At 38.9% G+C, this 20,793-nt stretch overlaps 1 protein-coding gene across 1 annotated transcript; it reads left to right on the top strand.

Annotated features, from left to right (window-relative positions):
- Positions 1-1,835: 1,835 nt before the first annotated feature.
- RSL1D1 (ribosomal L1 domain containing 1) lies at positions 1,836-18,594 on the top strand. Its single transcript, XM_043979294.1, is given in 9 exon segments — positions 1,836-2,129; positions 4,116-4,255; positions 8,741-8,879; positions 10,701-10,849; positions 10,935-11,050; positions 14,834-14,929; positions 15,009-15,106; positions 15,878-16,063; positions 17,778-18,594. Coding segments are annotated over 9 exon segments (1,206 nt in total). The 5' UTR covers positions 1,836-2,075; the 3' UTR covers positions 18,006-18,594.
- Positions 18,595-20,793: the final 2,199 nt, after the last annotated feature.

Below are 20,793 nucleotides of genomic sequence, written 5' to 3'. Positions count from 1 at the left end.
ATGATTGTTTTTTCATGGAGTTAGAATTTAAGTTGGGCCTTCCCCAAATAGGGGCCAAAAAGGAGTATATTTCATGTATAGGGAAAAGCATAAGCAAAGGCATAAAGATCCAGATAGCTGGAAAGGAATTGAGAATAAGTAGTCCAGTTTGGCTAAAATAAGGAATATGTGAAGGTAACTGTGAATATATGATGGTAAACTATAAAGTCCTTGAGGTGAGGTTTTTACTTTGCCTTTGTTATCCTTTGCCCCTAGCTCAGTGCCTTCAACACAGAAGGTGCTTCATAAATGTTTATTGGATTGGATCAACTGGGTGTAGTATGAATTAAGGTTAGAGAGAGAAAGTGGAGTCAGATTGTGAAAATCCTTAAAATCTTAGGCAGGTGTTTATACTTTATTTTGGAGGCAATCGGGAGTCACTGAGAGAGAGATGTGGTGGGCCATGATCAGAATAGTCAAGGCATTATTAACAGAGGTGGTGTGGCTTCAGGGAGAGTTAACCTTAGGAACAAGAAAATCTCTGTTCAAGTGCCACCCCAGGGATCTATTGTTGAGGGAGTTCTGTGGGGCCTCTCAGTGCTCAAGGTAACTCTCTAAGCCTTTAAGTTGTGAAGGTGAAAACCTAAATAATATAGGGGGTTTTCTCAAAAGGAATTCCTCATCCTAATGCAATCAAAGGTCCAGCGCCTCTTCTTATCTATGGCTGAAGTGTCAAGGACACATTCAAGTTGCTTCAGTGGCAGCAAAACCTTTAAGGCCATTTCAGTGGTCCAGGTGAAAAGTTCTGAGGTTCTGTACCTAAATGATTTCAGCGGGGAGTAAAATGATGCAAGATATATTGCAGGAGCACAAAGAGGTTAGCAATTATTTAGATGTGTAGAGTGAAGGAGGAATCAGGATGTCTCCAAGATTAGGAGCCTGAGATTCTGGGATGATTGGTAGTGCCATTAACAGAAATAATAGGGAGGTTTTGGTCCACAGATCACAAAAAATGAGATTATTAAGAAAAGATGGTACTGTATTAGAGTTGGGTTTTTTTGGTTGTTTTGTGTGGGGCAATGGGGGTTAAGTGACTTGCCCAAGGTCACACAACTAGTAAGTGTCAAGTGTCTGGGGGCGGATTTGAACTCAGGTCCTCCTGAATCCAGGGTCAGTGCTCTATCCACTGCGCCACCTAGCTGCCCCTGTATTAGTTTTTAAGGAAACCTAAAGCCACTCCAGTTCACGCTACACTTAACCAATATGGTTCCCCACTCCTCCTGCCCCCAATTAAAGAGGAAAATGAAATTCCAACAGATCCAGTGCCAACATCAACACAAGGGAGAAGAAAAAATTAACACTGAGTCTTGTTAGCATTCCAAAGATGAAAGTTGGACAAGGTTAACGGACACTGACCTATAGTTGGAAGGGACCATAAAAGCCATCCAGTGCGATGCCTTCAAGCGCCTTATTTACTAAGGGGAAGATCTGAGACTGGAACCCGCGCCCTCTCGCCCGCGTCCAGTTCTAGGGCGGTATAATGTGGACAGTGCCTAGGGCTTGGAACGAGGAAGACATTGGCTCGAACTCTCTCTCCGAGGATGGCGAGAACGTGAACGAGTGAACCTCTCTGGGCCACAGCTCCCTCATCTGTAAAATGAAGGCGGGGGGTGGGTGTGGGGAAGCTGGTCTCCTCCAAGCCGTGCCCCAAAGAGATGAGATGGAAGGAGTTCATCTGGGGAGGGACTTCAGGACTTCTTTCGGGCTACTAAACGGCTAAAGACCTAAGAGCTATGGGCGGGGAATGCGGGGCGGGATGGATACCAACATTAGTGAGAACTGATGTCCCTTGGCTGCCACAATCTCCCGGCCCCCAAATCTGAAGAGAACTAAAGGAACAAATACTGGCGCAAGCGCAGGAAACACGAAGCAACTTCCTTTCTCAAGCTCTCAAGGAAAGTCTCACGGCGCGGTGATTTTGACCTCATTTCCGGCGTCCTTCTTTGGAAAGTCAGACTTCAAGAACTGCGACTGCGCGCACGGGAGCTTCCAGCCCCTCACTTCTCTTCTGCGTCAGACACGTGTAGCCGAGGGAAATGGTTGCACTGGCTAAGGAGATGAAGGAATCTCGGCTCGTGTCGCACGAGCAGGTATGACTGGGCTGGGGACGCGAACTATCCGTGCTTCTGGGCTGCGTTCGGGTAACCGGGGTGGGGGTGTATTCCGGGACAGGTCGCAGCCGCCCGGGTAAGTCTGGAGTCTGAGGATGCGCAGCGGGGCCGGCCCAGGCCCGCAGCCAGGGAGCCCCCGTGGCGTTGCTCTGGAGGGTGCCCTCGGTAAGACTCTCCTTTCCTAGCTACGCCACACGTCCGTTTGCCTGTTGGCGAGCGAGACGGCAAGAAGGGACCCGAGCCCGGGGAGGGAGTCCCTCTTGAGCTCCCGAGATTGTCTTTGGTCTTTTTACCGTATTCGTTGCTGCTGCCTAAAAACAAACACCTGAGCCCGGGACTGCGATTTGTCTCTGTCCGCGCGTGTTGTCCGTGGCCTGAATGAAGGTGTTTCTCCATCTCTTGGAGCTGGGTTATGGTAGAGGTTGAGTCTTGGGGCTGATTAGACTGGCCGGTCTGTACATTGGACGTTTGACCAACCAAGTCCTGGATATTCTTCCACCTCCATTCCACTTTCTTGACTCGGCTCTCTCCTTTTTTAGCAAGTTACTTTATCTTTTTTGAATCAAATATTCTTCTCCCCACTCCTATTAAATCACCACCACTATGTAGATGATCCTTGGAGGCAGCTAGATGGCTCCATAGATAGTGAATAGAGCACTTGGCTTGAAATTAAGACTTTAGTTCAAATTCTACCTCAGACACTTACTTAATGGCCGTGTCACCCTAGGCAGGTCACTTAACCTTGTTTACCTCAATTTACCCAAGTTTCATCATCCGTAAAATAACTGGAGGAGGAAATGGTTAACCACTCCAGTGTCTTTGCAAAGAAAACCCCAAATGGGGTCATGAAGAGAATGATAGCTGAATAGCAGCAACGTAGATGATTCCCAAATGTATATCCATCCAGACTCAGTCTCTCTTCCATAGCTCCACTCTTGGATCTTTGAGCTACCTGATAGACATTTCTATTTGGATATTGATCAAGCCCATCAGACTTTAAGATCTCTTAAATTCTGCAGTGCAGAGGTGTTCCCCAAGAGCTGAAGTGCACTCCCTCTTCCTTTTTGCTAATGCCATTCTTACTATCAGCTAAAGACCACTTCTTCTATAACCCCTTCTCATGTAGCCTTTCCTTCTGAATTTTCTTTTTAATCTTTACCCTTTCCAAATTCTATTTCATACTTGCTTGTTTGTATACTTGTCAGTACTATATAATTTTTCCTTTTTGTACTTCTCTGCCTAGTACAGTGCTTGCCCCGGGACTTTTATTTATTTATTTATTTATTTTTGGGCAGGGCAATGGGGGTTAAGTGACTTGACCAAGGTCACACAACCAGTAAGTGTCAAGTGTCTGAGGCCAGATTTGAACTCAGGAACTCCTGAATCCAGGGCCGGTGCTTTATCCACTGCGCCACCTAGCCGCCCCATCCCCGGGACTTTTAATAAATATCCAGTTGAGCTTGTTGGTTGGTGTTGTTATTTAGTTACTACTTTATTATTGTGGTTAGGAGGGGATGTGTGGCAGAATTACTATTGTGAGTCAAATTTAAGGACTTCTTAAGTGGGGCAAGTTTTATTCATTCAACAACCATTTACCAGTTGCTTTTGTATAAAGGTTCTTGTGAACAGATACAGTCTGTAATTTTTCTTCTATGCAGGATTTATGGAGGGGCATGGACAAAAATTGCTGAAAATGAGAGGGCATTGATCAAATGTAGTCTGTCATAATTAAAAAATGCCAAATGACCTCTTAGGTGGTTTTGGGATACAGAATAGGTACTTAATATTAATTGAACTGAATTAAATAGCCTTTAAGAGGTTTTTGTTAATCCTGAGATTATATAACAAATGTTAAAAGGTAGAACCTGTGCTGCAGAAAAGGCATAACTTGGAAGTACAAATGAATGTGATGTTGAATCATATAACTGAACCAAATTTAATCATTTTTGTATCTTTGCTTTGCAGATTAAAAAGGCAATAGAAGCTTTGTCGGGATATAGAAAGAACAATAAAAATGCTAATGCATTACTTTTGAATGAGAATGAGAATGTGTTTTTAATGGTGACATTATGGAAAATTCCCCCAAATGGAAAAGAAATCAGAATGTAAGTTCTAAAGTTCTAAGTTTGTTAATGATTTTAAATGTTTTAGCAAGTGCTTTTTATTATCTGCTACTCCTTGATAGTTTCAATACTAATAATACTTTATACACATTTAGTGCTTTATAGTGAACAGAGCTGTGTTTGCATTATCTCACATCATTCCAGTCTAGATGATGAAACTTCAAGACAGAGAGGTTTAAGTGACTGACTCCAGGTTACTCTTTTACTTGGCAGAGTCAGAACTTCATAACACAGATTGCTTTATTTTAACCATTCAGGCTACCTTGCAGTGAATTTTATTAGGCTTGCAGCAACCTCATCACACTTCTACTTACAATCCAGGATTTTATTCGTATCTGAGTGATAGGAGTGGGGAGTGTTAGAGGAAGGGCTCTCTTCCATTTTCTCTATTCTGTCTCACCTGGTGAGCTCATCAGCTCCCTTGGGTTCAGGTGTTCTCTATATACAGATGATTCCCACATGTATTCTCCTAAATGCCTGTCCTGTGTCACAGACTCCCTTTTGATCATCTGAATTGTCTTTTAGGCATTTCAGAATGAACATGGCCAAACCAGGATCTTCTCTCTTCAACCCACCTTTCTTTTGAGCTTCCCTATTCCAGTCAGTTCTGCTATAATGCTTACTTACTTAGAAAACCTGAATTTATTCCAGTGGGATTTATATATTAAGGAAACACATTGAGCATAATTCAGATTTTATTGGCTCATACCCATTTTCATCTGGGACCACCAGTGAGAAAACAGAAACTGGCATCGCTTCACAGTAACTCACAAGCTGGAACCCTCCTGGCCATGCTTTGGCCCACCCTGTCCCTTGCATTCTGGAGTTGTAGCTGCCTGCTGAGGACACCCTTTTATCAGTAGCTGTTGACTTTTCTCTGGCGTATCCAGGGCAGTATCCTTTTCCTCCTGATAAATGAACTCAACAGAAAGAGACAGTATTTCAGGATTCAAGCAGGTTGTGGGGGAGGCACCTACTGGACTTCAGAGAGGGAGATGTCAAGGTGGGCATCAGGGCGTTGGAGCTAGAACCAAAGTGTCTGGATCACCCCTCCAGTGGTCACAAAGAAGAGCCCTTACCAAGAATGAGTTCTCCCCCCCCCCCCCATGGGCAGTGAGGGTTAAGTGACTTGCCCAAGGTCACACAGCTAGTGTCAAGTATCTGAAGCCACATTTGGACTCAGGTCCTCCTGAATCCAGGGCCAGTGCTTTATCCACTGCACCATCTAGCTGCCCCCATGAATTCCACTTCTAACACCAAAAATGTCAACTGGGTGAAGCACACGCCTCAAAATGCAAACGAGTCCAAACTGGGTTGAAAGCAGAAAAGTTTTATGAGGAGGAAAATTAGACACTAGTCTTAAGACACAATGGTACAAAGCACAAAGGAGCCCCCAGTCCAGGAGAAGCAGTGGAGATTTATGCTTGAAAACTACAAAGGTAAGATTTAGGGAGGGGTTAGGGAAAAGAATGAACAATCTTTCCCAGGAGCAGGTACATATAGAAGCTGGATGTTTTGCAGGAACAGTTGACCACAAGCCTGCTTGGAGGGGAGGAGGGAGCACAGCTCATCAAGGTCAGCCAGTGAACAAACCCCAAAGGCATGTGGGAATAAGCTAGACTTTGGCTCACTTAAGGCTCTTCATTGGCTCCTTTCAGCAAACAGGAATACTATTACGTCCAGTGCATCTGCCTGGTAAAGTAACTCATAGGAAACAAACATTAATCTCAGAGGTACTTCCACAGCCTTAATTTTGAGTGGATAGAATTTTTTCATCAGCTTAAGAAATCAGCATATAAATCTCTATTGGACTACCTATCTCCAACTAAGACTTTCTAGGCTTTTTAAAGTGGAGATCCAAGCCATTAACTCTGACAAAAATATGTCCAGTCACTTTAAATCAGGAGTTGTTAACCTGGACTCGGTGAACTTTTTTTTGTGTTCTTTGTTGTTAAAGCATGTTTTTGTTGAATTTTTTTCTCAATTACATATAAAAACAATTTTTAACATTTATTTTTTATAATCATTGAGCTCCAAATTCCCTCCCTTTCTTTTCCTTTTTCCTCCTTGAGAAGGCAAGCACTTCAATATAGATCATACATATGCAGTCATGCAAAACATTTCCATATTAGCCATGTTGCAAAAGAACACCAAAAAGAACCCAAGAAAAATAAATTTTTAAAGTATGCTTCTCTGGATAATATTTTTCATAAGTCCTTCTGAATTGTTTTATTATATTGCTGAGAATAGCTATCATTTACAGTTGATCACTGTACAATATTGATACTGTGTACAATGTTCTCCTGGTTCTGCTCACTTAACTTTGTATCAATTCATATGTTTTTGCAGGTTTTTCTGAAATCCATCCTGCACATCATTGCGGGGGGGGGGGGGGGGGAACTCGGGGCAATGGGGGTTAAGTGACTTGCCCAGGGTCACACAGCTAGTAAGCGTCAAGTGTCTGAGGCCAGATTTGAACTCAGGTTCTCCTGAATCCAGGGCTGGTGCTTTATCCACTGTGCCACCTAGCTGCCCCCACACATCATTTCTTTTACCACAATAATATTCTATCACAATCATATACCACAACTTGTTCAGCCATTCCTCAGTTGATGGACATCTACTCAATTTCCAATTCTTTGACACCACAAAAAGAGCTGCTATAAATATTTTTGTACACATGGTGCTTTTTCCTTTTTCTTTTATCCCTTTGGAATACAGACCAAAGTATAGTGGTATTTGTTGGGTCAGAGTTCCAAATTGCTCTCCAAAATGCTTAGATCAATTTCCAATTCCATGAAGAATATACTAGTGTTCCAATTTGTGTGAACTTGTTTTATTTTTTTCATAATAAACATTTTCATTTAAAGTTTTAAGTTCTAAATTCTATCCCTCCTTCCCACCCTCCCCTTCCTTTTCCCTGAGGTGGTAAGTAATCAGAAACAGGTTATATATGTGAAATTATGTAAAACATTACCATATTAGTCTTTTTAAATAAGAAAAACTTGAATTAAAAAAATGAAAGAAAGTGAAAAATGTGTGCTTCAATGTGTTCAATCAATATTAGTTCTTTCTTTGGAGGTGGATAGTATGCTTCATTAGTCCATTGGATCATTGTATTGCTGAGAATAGTAATTCACAGTTCTTCATCAAATAACATGGCTGTCATGGTGCACAACATTATCCTGGTTCTGCTCACTTCACTATATTAGTTTTATTATAATATTCCATTACAATCATATACCACAGCTTGTTTAGCCATTCCCCAATATCCCTTTGATTTCCAGTTGTTAGTCACAACAAAAGGAGTTGGTATAAATATTTTTGTACAAATAGGTCTTTTTCTCTTTGCTATATTTGCCACTCTGATAGACATGAGATAACTCAGAGTTGTTTTAATATTTTGTTAATAAGCATAATTTTATCAATATGCATTTCTCTGATCAATAGTGATCTAGAGCATTTTTTCACATGATTATAGATAGCTTTGATTTCTTTGTCTGAAAGTTGCCTGTTCTTATCCTTTGATCATTTATTGATTGGGGAATGGCTTTTATTTTTATAAATTTGACTCAGTTCTCTATATATTTGATAAATGAGGTCTTTATCAGAGATACTTGCTTCAAAAATTCTTTCCCAGTTTTCTGCTTTCTATAGCTTGGTTGCATTGGTTTTGTTTGTGCAAAAGGTTTAAAATTTTATATAATCAGAATTACTTACTTTACATTTTGTATTGCTCTCTATATCTTCTTTGGTCCTAAATACTTCCCTGTCCATAAATCTGACAAGCAAACTAATTTTGTGCTCTCTTAATTTGTTTATGGTATCACCCTTTATGTGTAAATCATGCTTATTTTGATCTTATTTTAGTATGCAGTGTGAGATGTTGGTCTATACTTAGTTTCTGCCATACTGTTTTCCAGTTTTCCCAGAAGTTTTTGTCAAATAATTTGTGAACTTATTTTAAACTTGGGGGGGGGGGGGGGGAGAGGGCAGGGCAGTGAGGGTTAAATGACTTGCCCAGGGTCACACAGCTAGTAAGTGTCAAGTGTGTGAAGTCTGATTTGAACTTAGGTCCTCCTGATTCCAGGGCCAGTGCTTTATCCACTGTACCACCTACCTGCCCCTATTTTAAACTTTTATAAATGATGACCATGATAATCCATGACACAATTTAAGCCCTACTTTTAGTTATATGTTGTATGCTTTGTTTATTTGCCTCAAAACTTGTTGGTATTTGTGATGGTTTCCTTGAATTTTGTTTTCCTACATCAATGAGAAATGTATTTCTTCAGTAATGAGTTACTGCCATTAATATTAAGGAAATATCTTACAAATTAAAATCTTTATTGAATAAAAAGTAAATAAGATTTCATTTTGCATTCTTTCAGACACAAAGGTTTATCACGTGTCCTACCTATTGGCTAGTTGCTGAGATTTTTCACCAGGGCTCTTTTATTTTTACAGACCTTTGCCACATGGTATTAGACCTGATACAAAAGAAGTTTGTCTGTTTACCAAGGATGAATCCAATTTAACTTCAGAACAAACAGAAAATTCTTATAAGCAGCTTTTGCAAAAGAAGGGGATTACAAACATTACTGAGGTAAGGGAAGTTAATGCTTTCTGGACTTCAGAAGTGGAAATTTTGTGTGGGTGAGTGGGTGGGGGGACTTGTTAATCCTTCTGTAAAAGTTTCCAATGTTGTTCAAGTGATAATAGTATTTCTAGGTTTCTTTTTTAGGGACATTCTGTTCAACAGTTATAAAGCATAGATAAGATAATTCTACTTTTATAAATAAGGAAAATAAACTAGTAACTGTTTCTTGGGGAAGTTCACAAATTAGAAGAATTAGTATTACATAATTTATATTTATACTTTTTAGTTATTTCAGGTGCTGCCTTCCTTTATTTTGGTTTTGGGTTCTTGGTTTCCTTATATTATAAAGTTTAATAGGATTTATTAAAGTTGTACTTTTAAAAACATTTTTTCCCTAATTACATGCAAAAATAATTTTTAACATTCTTTTTTCAAATTTTGAGTTCAGAATTCTATCCATTCTTCCCTTCTTTGGCCCATCATTGAGAAAGCAAACAATTTGATATACTTTAAACATGTGCAGTCATACAAAATGAATTTCCATAATACTCATGTGGTAAAAGAAAACACAGACCAAGAAATGTAAAGCTTAAAAAAATCATGGTTTGACCTGCATTCATACTCACCAGTTCTTTCTCTGGAGGTGGATAGCATTTTCCATTATAGTCTTTTGGTATTGTCTTGGATCATTTTATTGCTGACAATACCTAAATCTTTCATAGTTCATCACACGTTATTGTTTTTGCTGTAATGTACTATTCGCTGGTTCTGCTCACTTGACTTTGCATCAGTCCATGTCTTTTCAGGTTTTTCTGAAACCATCCTGCTCCACAATTCTTAGAGCACGGTAGCATTCTATCACAGTCATATACTACAACTTGTTCAGGAGCTTCCAATTGATGAGCATCAATTTCCAATTCTTTGCCACCACAAAAAGCTGCTATAAATATTTTTTTGTGCATGTATGTCCTTTTCCTTTTATTTTTCCCTTACTTTCTTTGGGATATAGACCTAGTAGTGGTATTTCTGGGTCAAAGGGTGGCATGCATGGTTTCACAGCTCTTTGGTCATAGTTCCAAATTGCTCTCCAGAATGATTTTTTAGTTCACGATTCCACCAACAGTGGATTAGGGTCCCAGTTTTTCCACATCCCCTCCAACATGTCATTTTCCTTTTCTGTCATATTAGACAATCTGATAGGTATCTTAAGAATTTATTTAATTTGCATTTCTGTAATCAATATTGGCAGTGGAACTGCATCCTGCACCCAGTGCCAGCAAAGGATCCCCTGTAATCACCCGACCATTTGTCAGGCCCCCCCCCCCCCCTCCCCCAGCAATCTGTGGGCGGAAAGCAAAGCCTTGCTGAGCCTGTTGCTGGCTTGCCTGGGAGGGGGATGTGCTGGAACCTGCTCCACTCTCATTCCAGTGAGATAGACCTTTCCTTGAGCTGAAAATTGTTTCACCCTGTTCTTTTGTTGGCTCTGCTGCTCCAGAATTTATTTGTTTTGAGGTCTTTTGTGTGTGGGGGGGCAGTTGGGGTTAAGTGACTTGCCCAGGATCACACAGCTAATAAGTGTTGTGTCTGAGGCCGGATTTGAACTCAGGTCCTCCTGACTCCAGGGCTGGTGCTCTATCCACTGTGCCACCTGGCTGCCTCAAGGTATTGTTTTAAAGTTGTTTGGATGGGAATTTGTGAGAGCTCAGGTGAGTCTCTGCCTTTCCTCTAAGATCTTGGCTCTGCCCTCCAGCTAATGAAGTTGTTCAAAATATTTAGACCTCTTCCCAATCTTCAACAATATACAAATCTATTTTTTATACTTTCTAGGTTATCCCTTACACAAGATTAAAAAATGAATATAAATCTTATGAAGCTAAGAGACGCCTTTTAACCAGTTTTGACCTGTTCCTTGCTGATCAAAGAATTAGAAGACTTTTACCCTCACACATAGGAAAAAATTTCTATCGTAGAAAGAAGTAAGTTGTTTTTCTGTAGTGAACTGTTGAATTATTGCTGGCCTTCCTCAAATAAAATGATGGTTTGGTTTGGTTTTCTTTATAGAATACCTTTATCAGTAGACCTCACTGCTAAGAATTTGTTGGAACACATCAATAGAGTTATCCAGGGAACTTCATTAACTATCAGTAATCATGGTTGTTGCAAGTAAGTAACAGTGTGTTTGTTTATTTAGCTTAAAACACTCTTGTGGATTTTTAAGGGATATTTTGTTGTTTTTGTTTTTGTTCTTTTTTTCTTTGTAATATATTTATTTCTTTAGAATTTCCTCCAAGTTACATGTAAAAACACGTCGATTTTTTAAAACTTTGTGTTCCAAATTCTCTTCCTCCCTCCCCAAGAGCTCAAGCAATTCAATATAAGGTGTACATGTGTAGTCATGCAAAATACCTCCACATTAGTCAGGATGTGAAAGAAAACAGACAAAATAACTTTAGAAAGAGGAACTAACAAAAAAAATTATGCTTCTATCTGCATTCAGATACCATCAGTTCTTTCTCTGTAAATGAATTACATTTTTCATAAGGCCTTCTGATAGCATCCTGCTCATCATTGCTTTCACTGTTACTATTGCTAACCATATTACCCTCGATCCTATTTCCTCCTTTAAGGGATATTTTGTAGATTTAATTATTTCTCCACATTGAAAACAGCATCTACTCCTTAGAGCTATTTTCCCACTTTAACTGCATCTGTAGTTCATAGAAATTTTAGTTGAAGAGTGGGAAAGCATTGACAATGTTAATTTGTGCCACTTTGAAAAGAACACCTTGATATTTCTATGGCTTTTTGATTTCTCTTTTTAAAATTGATGAACGAGGGGCAGCTGGGTGGCGCAGTGGATAAAGCACCGGCCCTGGATTCAGGAGTACCTGAGTTCAAATCTGGCCTCGGACACTTGACACTTACTAGCTGTGTGACCCTGGGCTTAACCCCCATTACCCCACAAAACCCAAAAAAACCAAAAAACAAAATTGATGAACGAAACCATCATTTGTTAGTTATCCAGTTTTCCATCTTATCCAATGAAAATCTTACCAGTGCTGTTGACATTGTCGCCTATTATGCCTAAAATTTATTTCAGGAAGCATTTATGTTTTGGGTTTTTTTTTTCCTGTTTTTTTGGTGAGACAACTGGAATTAAGTGACTTGCCTAGGGTCAGACAGCTAGTAAGTGTAAAGTGTCTGAGGCCAGATTTTAACTCAGGTCCTCCTGACTCCAGGGCCAGTGCTCTATCCACTGTGCCACCTAGCTGCCCCTTCAGGAAGCATTTAACAAGTGCCTATGGTATGCCAGGAATTGGAAATACAAATGCTAAAAAGGGCATTTCCTGTTCTAAGTGAGGGGGAAGAAATTAGCAGAGAGATAAAATATGTAGAAAAGTAACTATTTTAAAAAATGCCTTGGTGACTTATTTCTTCCCTTTGACCTTTTAAATCAAGTAAGTAATTTTCTCCCTATGCATAGAAAAACAAGGTCTAGGTAATAAGTTTAGGCAAAAGAGGGTAGTTCTGGTTGATGCTTTTTATACTGCTAGTGAAGTGAAAAACCTAAAAAATTACCATATCAGGTCTTCATGTAATGGTTTTTGTTGCTTCCTTTGATGTCCATGGGTATGATGGGAAAGGCGTTAGTTTTGGAATGCAGGGAGCTGGCTCTTAACTGTCCAGGCCATTAATTTCTTTCCCTGTAAAATGAGAGCATTGCATTAGGTAACTACCTTCTGAGCTTTCTTGTTAGGTTTTCTTTTTTTTTTTTCTTTTAAGTGAGGCAATTGGGTTAAGTGACTTGCCCAGGGTACACAGCTGGTAAGTGTTAATGTCTGAGGTCGATTTGAACTCAGGTACTCCTGACTCCAGGGCCGGTGCTCTTGTTAGGTTTAAATCCGTGATCCTAGTAGTCCAAGAATGCTGCTTTGGAGATAAAAATTCATTTAGATTTCCTATGTGAGAGTGTTTTCATCTATTAGTGTAGCTGATTAGACTTTGTTATTTGGATGATTGAAGATTTGGTTGAGTGTAGCAGGGTGGGCTATAATGGTATGAGAATTGCTTTGCGCAGAACAAAATTAAATTCATTGGCTACACATTAAATTTTACTACATTTTACATCTTAAAAGTTTTTCATTAAGTATTTCCTTTTATTACAAGTCCCTTGTTTTATTCAGTTTTGCATGGGTCACAAGATTTTATCACATTTAATTTTCAGCATTAATCGCACATCATATTTGATGTTCAGGGTACCTTTGGAAAATAGTCCACCCTTAGGTTTTTTTTTTCCTTTGTTTTTTTGGGGTGGTGGTAATGGTTGCAAACATTTATAAACGAGCAAAAGTATTTAAGATGTTAATAGAACCACCTCAAGACCTTATCTAATTATATTCACTCTATGATCCCTGATGATAGTGAGGTTCAGAGGGGATACAGATCATTTCACCATATTAGAACATACGGCAGTTTAGCCGTTCATTCATGCTGTTTACCTTTTTATTTTTCCTTCATTCCATTGTTTCAACTCCAAAAGTTTTATAGCACCTTTTAGTTTTTTTTATCAGAACTGTTTGGAAATCCATTTTAATTAAAGGTCCATTTTTTCTTTTAGTTATACTCAGTTTTGCCTGGGGGGGTTTTCTCTTCCTCATTGCACTATTTCAGCTTTCAACTCCCTTATATGGTGATGACTGCATCTATCTCTTTCTTTGTGGTTATTGCAGCATTTTTTTCGTAGACCTGGAATCTTTGGATTTTGGCTATAATGTTGCTGGCACTTTTCATTTTAGGGGTTTCTTTCAGGAGAAGATCTGGGTAGTTTTCTGAATTTTTGAGGTTCTTTTTTTGGTTTTTAACTTTCAGGAAGGGCAGTGATTCTTAAATTTTTTTTTTCTCCTCAGGTCTATTTTCTAGTTCTGTTTTACTATGAGATACCTTATATTTTTCCTTTAACTTTCTCTTCTTTTTTTTTTTTTTAACTTTGTTTTACTAATGGCAACCTGCATGGAGCAGTGGCTAGGGCTCTGGTCCTGGAGTAAAGGAAGAACTGAGTTTTCAAGTCTGTCTTTAGGTTCTTATTAGCTGTGTGACCCTGGCAAGTCATTTAACCTGTTTGCCTCTATTTTCCTCACTTGTAAATTAGGATAATAACAGCACCTACCTCCCAGCATTGTTGTGAACATTGTTAGATTGTAAAGTGCTTAGCACAGAGCCTAGGACATAGTAATGGCTCCATGAATACAAGTTATTGCTGTTTTTTTAATTCTTATTTTCATGGTCATTGGCATCCATTTGGTGCATTCTGGTTTTCTGGAAGTTTGTTGCTTGGGCAAAGTTTTATCTTTTGTGCCAGCAAGTTGTTAATTCCCTTCCTATTTCTTTCTTTCAGAGTTCTCATTTTGTTTCCTTTTTTTTCCTTTAGTGATCTCATTTCATTTGTAAAAGCATAGGAACTTTTTTTTAAAAAACTCTTGCTTTATCTCTTCCAGAAATTCTAGTTGACTTTTGGCCCAAGTTGTGTTTTTCTTTGAGGCTGTTATTACAAATATTTTGGAATAATTCTTCTGGATTTATTTCTTGAACATCACTTTCACTATGATAGCTTTTTATGGTGGGTTTTTTTTTTCAATTTGCTCATTCTAGTAAACCAAGGATACGTGTATTGTGCAAAAATCCAGCATTCATTTGACAAATTGCTAACTAAAAGTGGAGAAACCAGCTAAATATAGTTAAATATAATCAAGGTAAGACATAAGTCATCCTAGTATTAGGAGAAGAACATATGCCTGAACATTTCTTCACAAAATGAAACTATAATAAAATTATGGCCTGTCACAAGTAATTCATACACCATTATATTTAGTTTGTCTCCTTAGCACCTAGTGGTTGGGTTTTTTTTACTAAAATGGGGAAATTTTTTATTTTTATGCATAATTAATATTTCTTAATTTCAGTACAAACACGTGTGGGTCACACAGGAATGCCTATAGATCACCTAGTGGAAAATATGTTGCTGCTGTAGATGTACTTTTCAAAAAGTTGCCCTGAGGGTACTGTATTTTGTTCTGCCAATTCTTACTGTGTAGAGGATATTCTTTGGATAGCACACTATTTTGTTTTTTATTACAGAAATGGGAGAGTGTAAAATTCTACACCTGAAAACAGAAAGATCTCTTTCCCTTCCAGTCTTTTCTTCATTTGTCTCCCATGTGAATCTTCTCAGAAAAGTAAGGTAAGTAGTAGAGAGTTAACCTTGGCTATAGGTGATATAAAACTGCTAAATGTTGACTCCTTTAGCCTGTAGGGTACATTCAGTACATCCCTGATATTGTAGTTAAGAGTTTTCATTGGAGATTTTTCATGGTTTTAAGGTATTTTTATGTCCATGTTACCATATCTGTGTGAGATATTTATTTTTCTTACCAAGATCAATTGGGTTTGGAAGTTGATAGCTACTTAAAGACTACATTAGACTTAGAATGTCACTAGGTTTTGAGGAAATGATAGCTTTCCACTTTGTGGGTTGTTAGAGCCCCTGGGGTGGGCATCTGTCCTGGCAGCAGAAGAAACCTCACAGAGCTCAAATTCTCTCACTGTGGGCATGTGACTATAGCAGGTCATTGACACACCCTGGACCAGTTGTCTCATCTTCAAAATAGGTCTGTTAATTTTCATTCCTGACCTGGATGTTGTAAGCAAAGTAATAGACATATATATTATAGTAGTTATTCCATGAGCTCATCTGTATTTATACAAAGTAATACAGGGAAAGAGTTCATTTTATTGTTTCTGGCAGAGGGTGAAGTTGAAAGTATTGGGCAAGATTTGGGAATAGTGTCTGCAAATTCATAAACCACTGACTCACCTATAGATACTATTACAAATAGCAGCTGAAAGGCTTTATATTAAAGATTTCTAGAATAATAATGTAGAATAAGATGAATTTTGAAATGAAAATGCTCAGAACTAAAATTTTGCATATTTTCATTGATTGGTAGACCCAAAATCAAGGGAAAAAAGTGACTACCAAACCTGCCCAAACTTCAGTGAAGCCTGAAAATGAGTGTGCTTTGGATAGTCATGAACCCAGTGCAGAAAAAGAGGACAAAGCAGAGCCTGACTCAGAAGATGAGATTCCACAGCTTGTTCCAATTCAAGCAACATCACCTCAAAAGTGCCCAGAGGTAATTTTGTTACTTTCAAAATAAACATACATTTATTTTAAAGAAACATTTCTATGCAAGATTTTAAAGTAAAAAGTACTTTGATAAGAAAGGCTAAGGCATTCATTGGGAAGATTGCAACACCTACACATAGTTAGAAACCTTTATTAGCAGTGAAATCAGGAGAATTCCGAACACCAATTTAAAAAACGATTGGGTGGGATCTCCCCTTAGAAATGTTTTATCTTGGAGCACTTCTAAAGCCATAGAATTTAGGCTGCCTAATGATTACCAGATTATAGATCAAATTATGCTGCAAATTATGGGCTCTTTAGCCTCCTTTGTTACAGCTCTATGTCCCACCTTATGCAATTTTCTTTTCTCCTACCTGCTTATAGAAGTAGCACTTTAAATGGGCCCTTTCATATTCTGACCCCTTAGGTTTCAGGTAGGCTTATTGAAAGAGACTAAGGCCCTTGTTCTTCACTGTGAATTGGCTCTTTCTTCAGAAAGAACTTTGTAATCTTAATTCATTTTTATATATGACATCCATTGGTATGTGGGGAGGTTCTTTTTTTTTTTTTTTTTGGTGAGGCAGTTGGAGTTAAGTGACTTGCCTAGGGTCACACACAACTAGTAAGTGTCTGAGGTTGGATTTGAACTCAGGTCCCCTTGAATCCAGGGCCGGTGCTCTATCCATTGTGCCATCTAGCTGCTACAGGAGGTTCATTTTTCTTTTTTTTTTTCTTTTTTCTTTTTTCTTTTCAGTGAGGCAATTGGGGTTAAGTGACTTGCCCAAGGTCACACAGCTAGTAAGTGTTAAGTGTCTGAGGCCGGATTTGAACTCAGGTACTCCTGAATCCAGGGCCGGTGCTCTATCCACTGAGCCACCTAGCTGCCCCAGGAGGTTCATTTTTAAGGATGAGAAAACTGAGAAGCTAGGCTGATAAAGGATTAGATAAGTGCAGAGTCAGAATTTATGTCTAAATCTTCAGACTATCCATTTGCCCAGTATAACCCTGTCTCTGCCTCCAGTTGTAAATGAAAAAACAATGCTTTGTTGTTTTTCCTTCATTCTCGAAGAGGACCATAACATATGTCATTATTTGCACTGAATTGGATTTAAGTGAGGAAGAGCTATGCAAAGTCACCAACCTCACTTTCTCCTCCAGAGCCGTCTGGGTCCAGTGGCAAGATATATATCAAGATGACTGGAGATGGCCCTGGATGTTTAAGGCAATTGGGGTTAAATGACTTGTTCAGGGTCACACGGCTAGTAAGTTTCTGAGGCGAGATTTGAACTCAGTCTCTCCCAACTTCAGGGCCAGTGCTCTATACTTCCTTTTGTTTGTTTGTTTGTTGGGGGGGAGAGCCGATGGTGGTTAAGTGACTTGCCCAGTGTCACATAGCTAGTGTCAAGTATCTGAGACTGGATTTGAACTCAGGTCCTCCTAAATCCAGGGCTGATGCTTTATCCACTGCGCTGCCTAGCTGCCCCCAGTATGCTATACTTGGAAGGGGAGAAGAGCTACCTTTTTTAAAAGAAAATTTTTTTTCTCCCATTTATTTGTTTGTTTCTTTGTTTTGTTGCACATGGAAATATGGGGGAAAGACTGCTAGCTTGATATGAGTTTCATGTGTTAATATACTGGAAATTAGACCGTTCTACTCTCATTGAGGAATGGCAACTGCTTGTTTATTGCATAGTCTTAATTAAATTCTTTCTCTTTATCAGCTTCAGAAAGTAGCCCTAATAAAGGAGTCTACAGGAGAGAGCCTCAGTGCTGAGACACCACAAGCTGAAACTCCTGGTAAAAAGAGAAAGGCCTCCAAGGTTCTAGAGACTCCAGAACAGAGTAACAAAGGTTCCACAGAGTTGAACAAGACTCCAGCCACTGGCAAATGTAAGAAGCCAAGGATCCATCCCCAAAAAACCTTGGAAACAAAAGCTGTTCCTCAGTAGCTGTCAAAACCTTGGAATAGGCTCCCAAGAAGTTAAGGGGTCATTGAGTACTCATCATAAAGTATGAAAAATTGAATGACTTTTAAAACAAAATCTATTTTACTTGCTTTTCTACTTAACACAATGAAAAAAAAAAATAAATGGATTTCAGTGTTATTTCTATGTGCTTTCAGTTCCCTTAAAATTCTGTGGCATTTGTTCCTGAACCAGTCTTCCTCACTGTTAAAAATATGTCTGCATTACTGGTTTTCTTCCAAATGTTAACCTTAAACCTTATGGCTTAAGCTGTTTCTTATCAGATTTAATGCATTTGTTTACTTTGTTAATAACCTAAAATAAGTCTCATTCCTGATGGCAAGCAGTGAATCAATACAAAGTTAGTGAAGGCAAGAGAGGATATCGTTATCATTTGTAACACTTTCCCGCTTTTTCCTATCCCTTATTTGTTCCTTATAGCCAAACAGGTACCAAGCCTATAGGTAGGTTTTAACTATAGTGTTAAAATATTCAGAATAGACTAGGTCTGATGGCTGAAAACTGTTTTGTTTTGTGTTTTTTTTAACATAAGTAAAAATTCATCATGTTTGCATTTTCGAGCTTTCATTGATTTTGATTGAAATGAGACAGGAAATGTTTATGTGCATTCATTTCAATCCTCTGTCTTTTATTTTAATTGTACAATACCAGAAAACTAATAGGTCATTTTTAAGAATTTCTGCCCAGGAACAATTTCTTAATTAGGCATAGTTTAGAATATAGGTAAACAAAATTTTAAAATTGTTCAAAATAATGAAAGAACCACTCTAAAGTTTAGACAGTTGCTATAATCTTTTTGGACTACCAGAAGACTTGTGGGTATGGCATTATATTTCTGGTCAATATAATGTGCTTTTATTTTGCTTTTTTGTCTTAAACTTTTCTACTTCTAAATAAACATAATTGGAAAAAGTGTTTGAGTGGTGTTTGGGTTGTTTCCTGCTGAAGTGTTAGTAAGTAGTAGGATTTTTAATCATATTTAAGATTGTGGAACAGATTTACATTCTATTTTTTTGCTATGGAAGTGTCATGCCAGGTACTCTACCTAGCCTGGGACACTTTCCCAGGTGGATCTTATTAATAATCCTGGCATCTAAGAGTCAGACAGTGTAAACCAGGGCTTCTTAAATTTTTTCTAGTTGGCCAACCCCTTTTCGCAGAAGAAAAATTTAAGCAATCCCAGATATATAGGTATATTTTAGATATCACCTTTTACTGTTGCCCAATTTTTTGCGACTCCCCCCCACATTTAGTTACATGACCCTATATGTGGTTTTGACCCACAGTTTAAGAAGCTTTGATGTAAACGAGTCCTAAAAAGGAATCTTCTTTAGGACATTGCTAACAATTTACAATAGCTTCTGAGCAGCTACATCATAAAGTTATTTCTTTCATTGAACTGAAATCTGCCTCTCATTTTAACACATGACAGGGGGGAAAGACCACTGGATCTGATATCATCCGACCTGAGTTCACTGACTGCATGAATATGAATTCCTTGAGGACCTCAGAAACGTTCCCTTAAATTTCTTAACTGAGATGTAGTTGTATTTTTTTCCATTGTATATTACTGTTTTATTGAGGCACAACAAGGCAATGGAACTTTACTGACCTTGAGGTAATCAGTGCAGTAAGCCTAGACATTGATCCACTTGTTTTTGTTTTTTTGTTTTTGCAGGGCAATGAGGGTTAAGTGACTTGCTCAGCGTCACACAGCTAGTTAAGTGTCAAGTGTCTGAGGCTGGATTTGAACTCAGGTCCTCCTGAATCCAGGGTCAGTGTTCTATCCACTGTGCCACCTAGCCACCCCATTGATCCACTTTTAAAGACTCATGGCAAATAACATGAATCCACAGTTTTACTAGCATGGCTGCGGAACAAAGTGCTAGATCAATGCTGAGTTAATAATTCAACTTGAGGATTTCACTGCAGGTGGGAGGAATGGGAGGCTATGGAGATGAAAAGAAACAGGAACAGTACCTCCTCATTCTTCCAGAAACAGCATTATTCCTATGAAGTCACTCATGAGTCAGTTTCTCCTTTAATCCCCAGTCATTATAAGGAGCTTTATCTAGTATAAATTTGTTGCAGGTTTTCAGTCTTTTTTTTTTTTTTAGTGAGGCAATTGAGGTTAAGTGACTTGCCCAGGGTCACACAGCTAGTAAGTGTTAAGTGTCTGAGGTCAGATTTGAACTCAGGTACTCCTGACTCCAGGGCTGGTGCTCTATCCACTGCGCCATCTAGCTGCCCCAGGTTTTCAGCCTTGATAAAGGAAATATCTCCCCAAAGTAGACTATTTCCAGCTGCTTCCATAAATTGCTCCCCTGTGTTATGGGATTAGGATTAAAGTTTAAACTGGCTAGCTAAACTAAAGGACATGGGTCTGGGATAACTCTCCTTGAGAAGCTAAACTGAAGGACAACACACCTTGAGAAGCAAGAGAGATAAGCCTATTAGGCGGGCTGCTACCTGAGTGGCACCAAGGGGACAGGGATAGCTCCAGCTGCCCCTCACTCGACTTCTCCCAACCCACCCCCAATAAGGGACATTCCATCCTCAGGTGATTACCCCCATCTACCATCTCTAAAAGCTTTTGCCTTTCTCCTGTTCGAGGCGATAGGTATCTCAGAGAAGGTCTCTGAACCATATCACCATTAGAGAAGTCCAAGGACTTCTCTCTTGGTCAACTTTCTCTAGCATCTTAATAAAAGATTATTTCATTCTAATTGGATTTGTATGCAAGAGGCAGTAA

Source organism: Dromiciops gliroides, chromosome 1, assembly GCF_019393635.1.
Source record: "Dromiciops gliroides isolate mDroGli1 chromosome 1, mDroGli1.pri, whole genome shotgun sequence".
NCBI classification, from domain to species: domain Eukaryota; kingdom Metazoa; phylum Chordata; class Mammalia; order Microbiotheria; family Microbiotheriidae; genus Dromiciops; species Dromiciops gliroides.
This window is presented reverse-complemented; position numbering and strand designations above follow the sequence as displayed.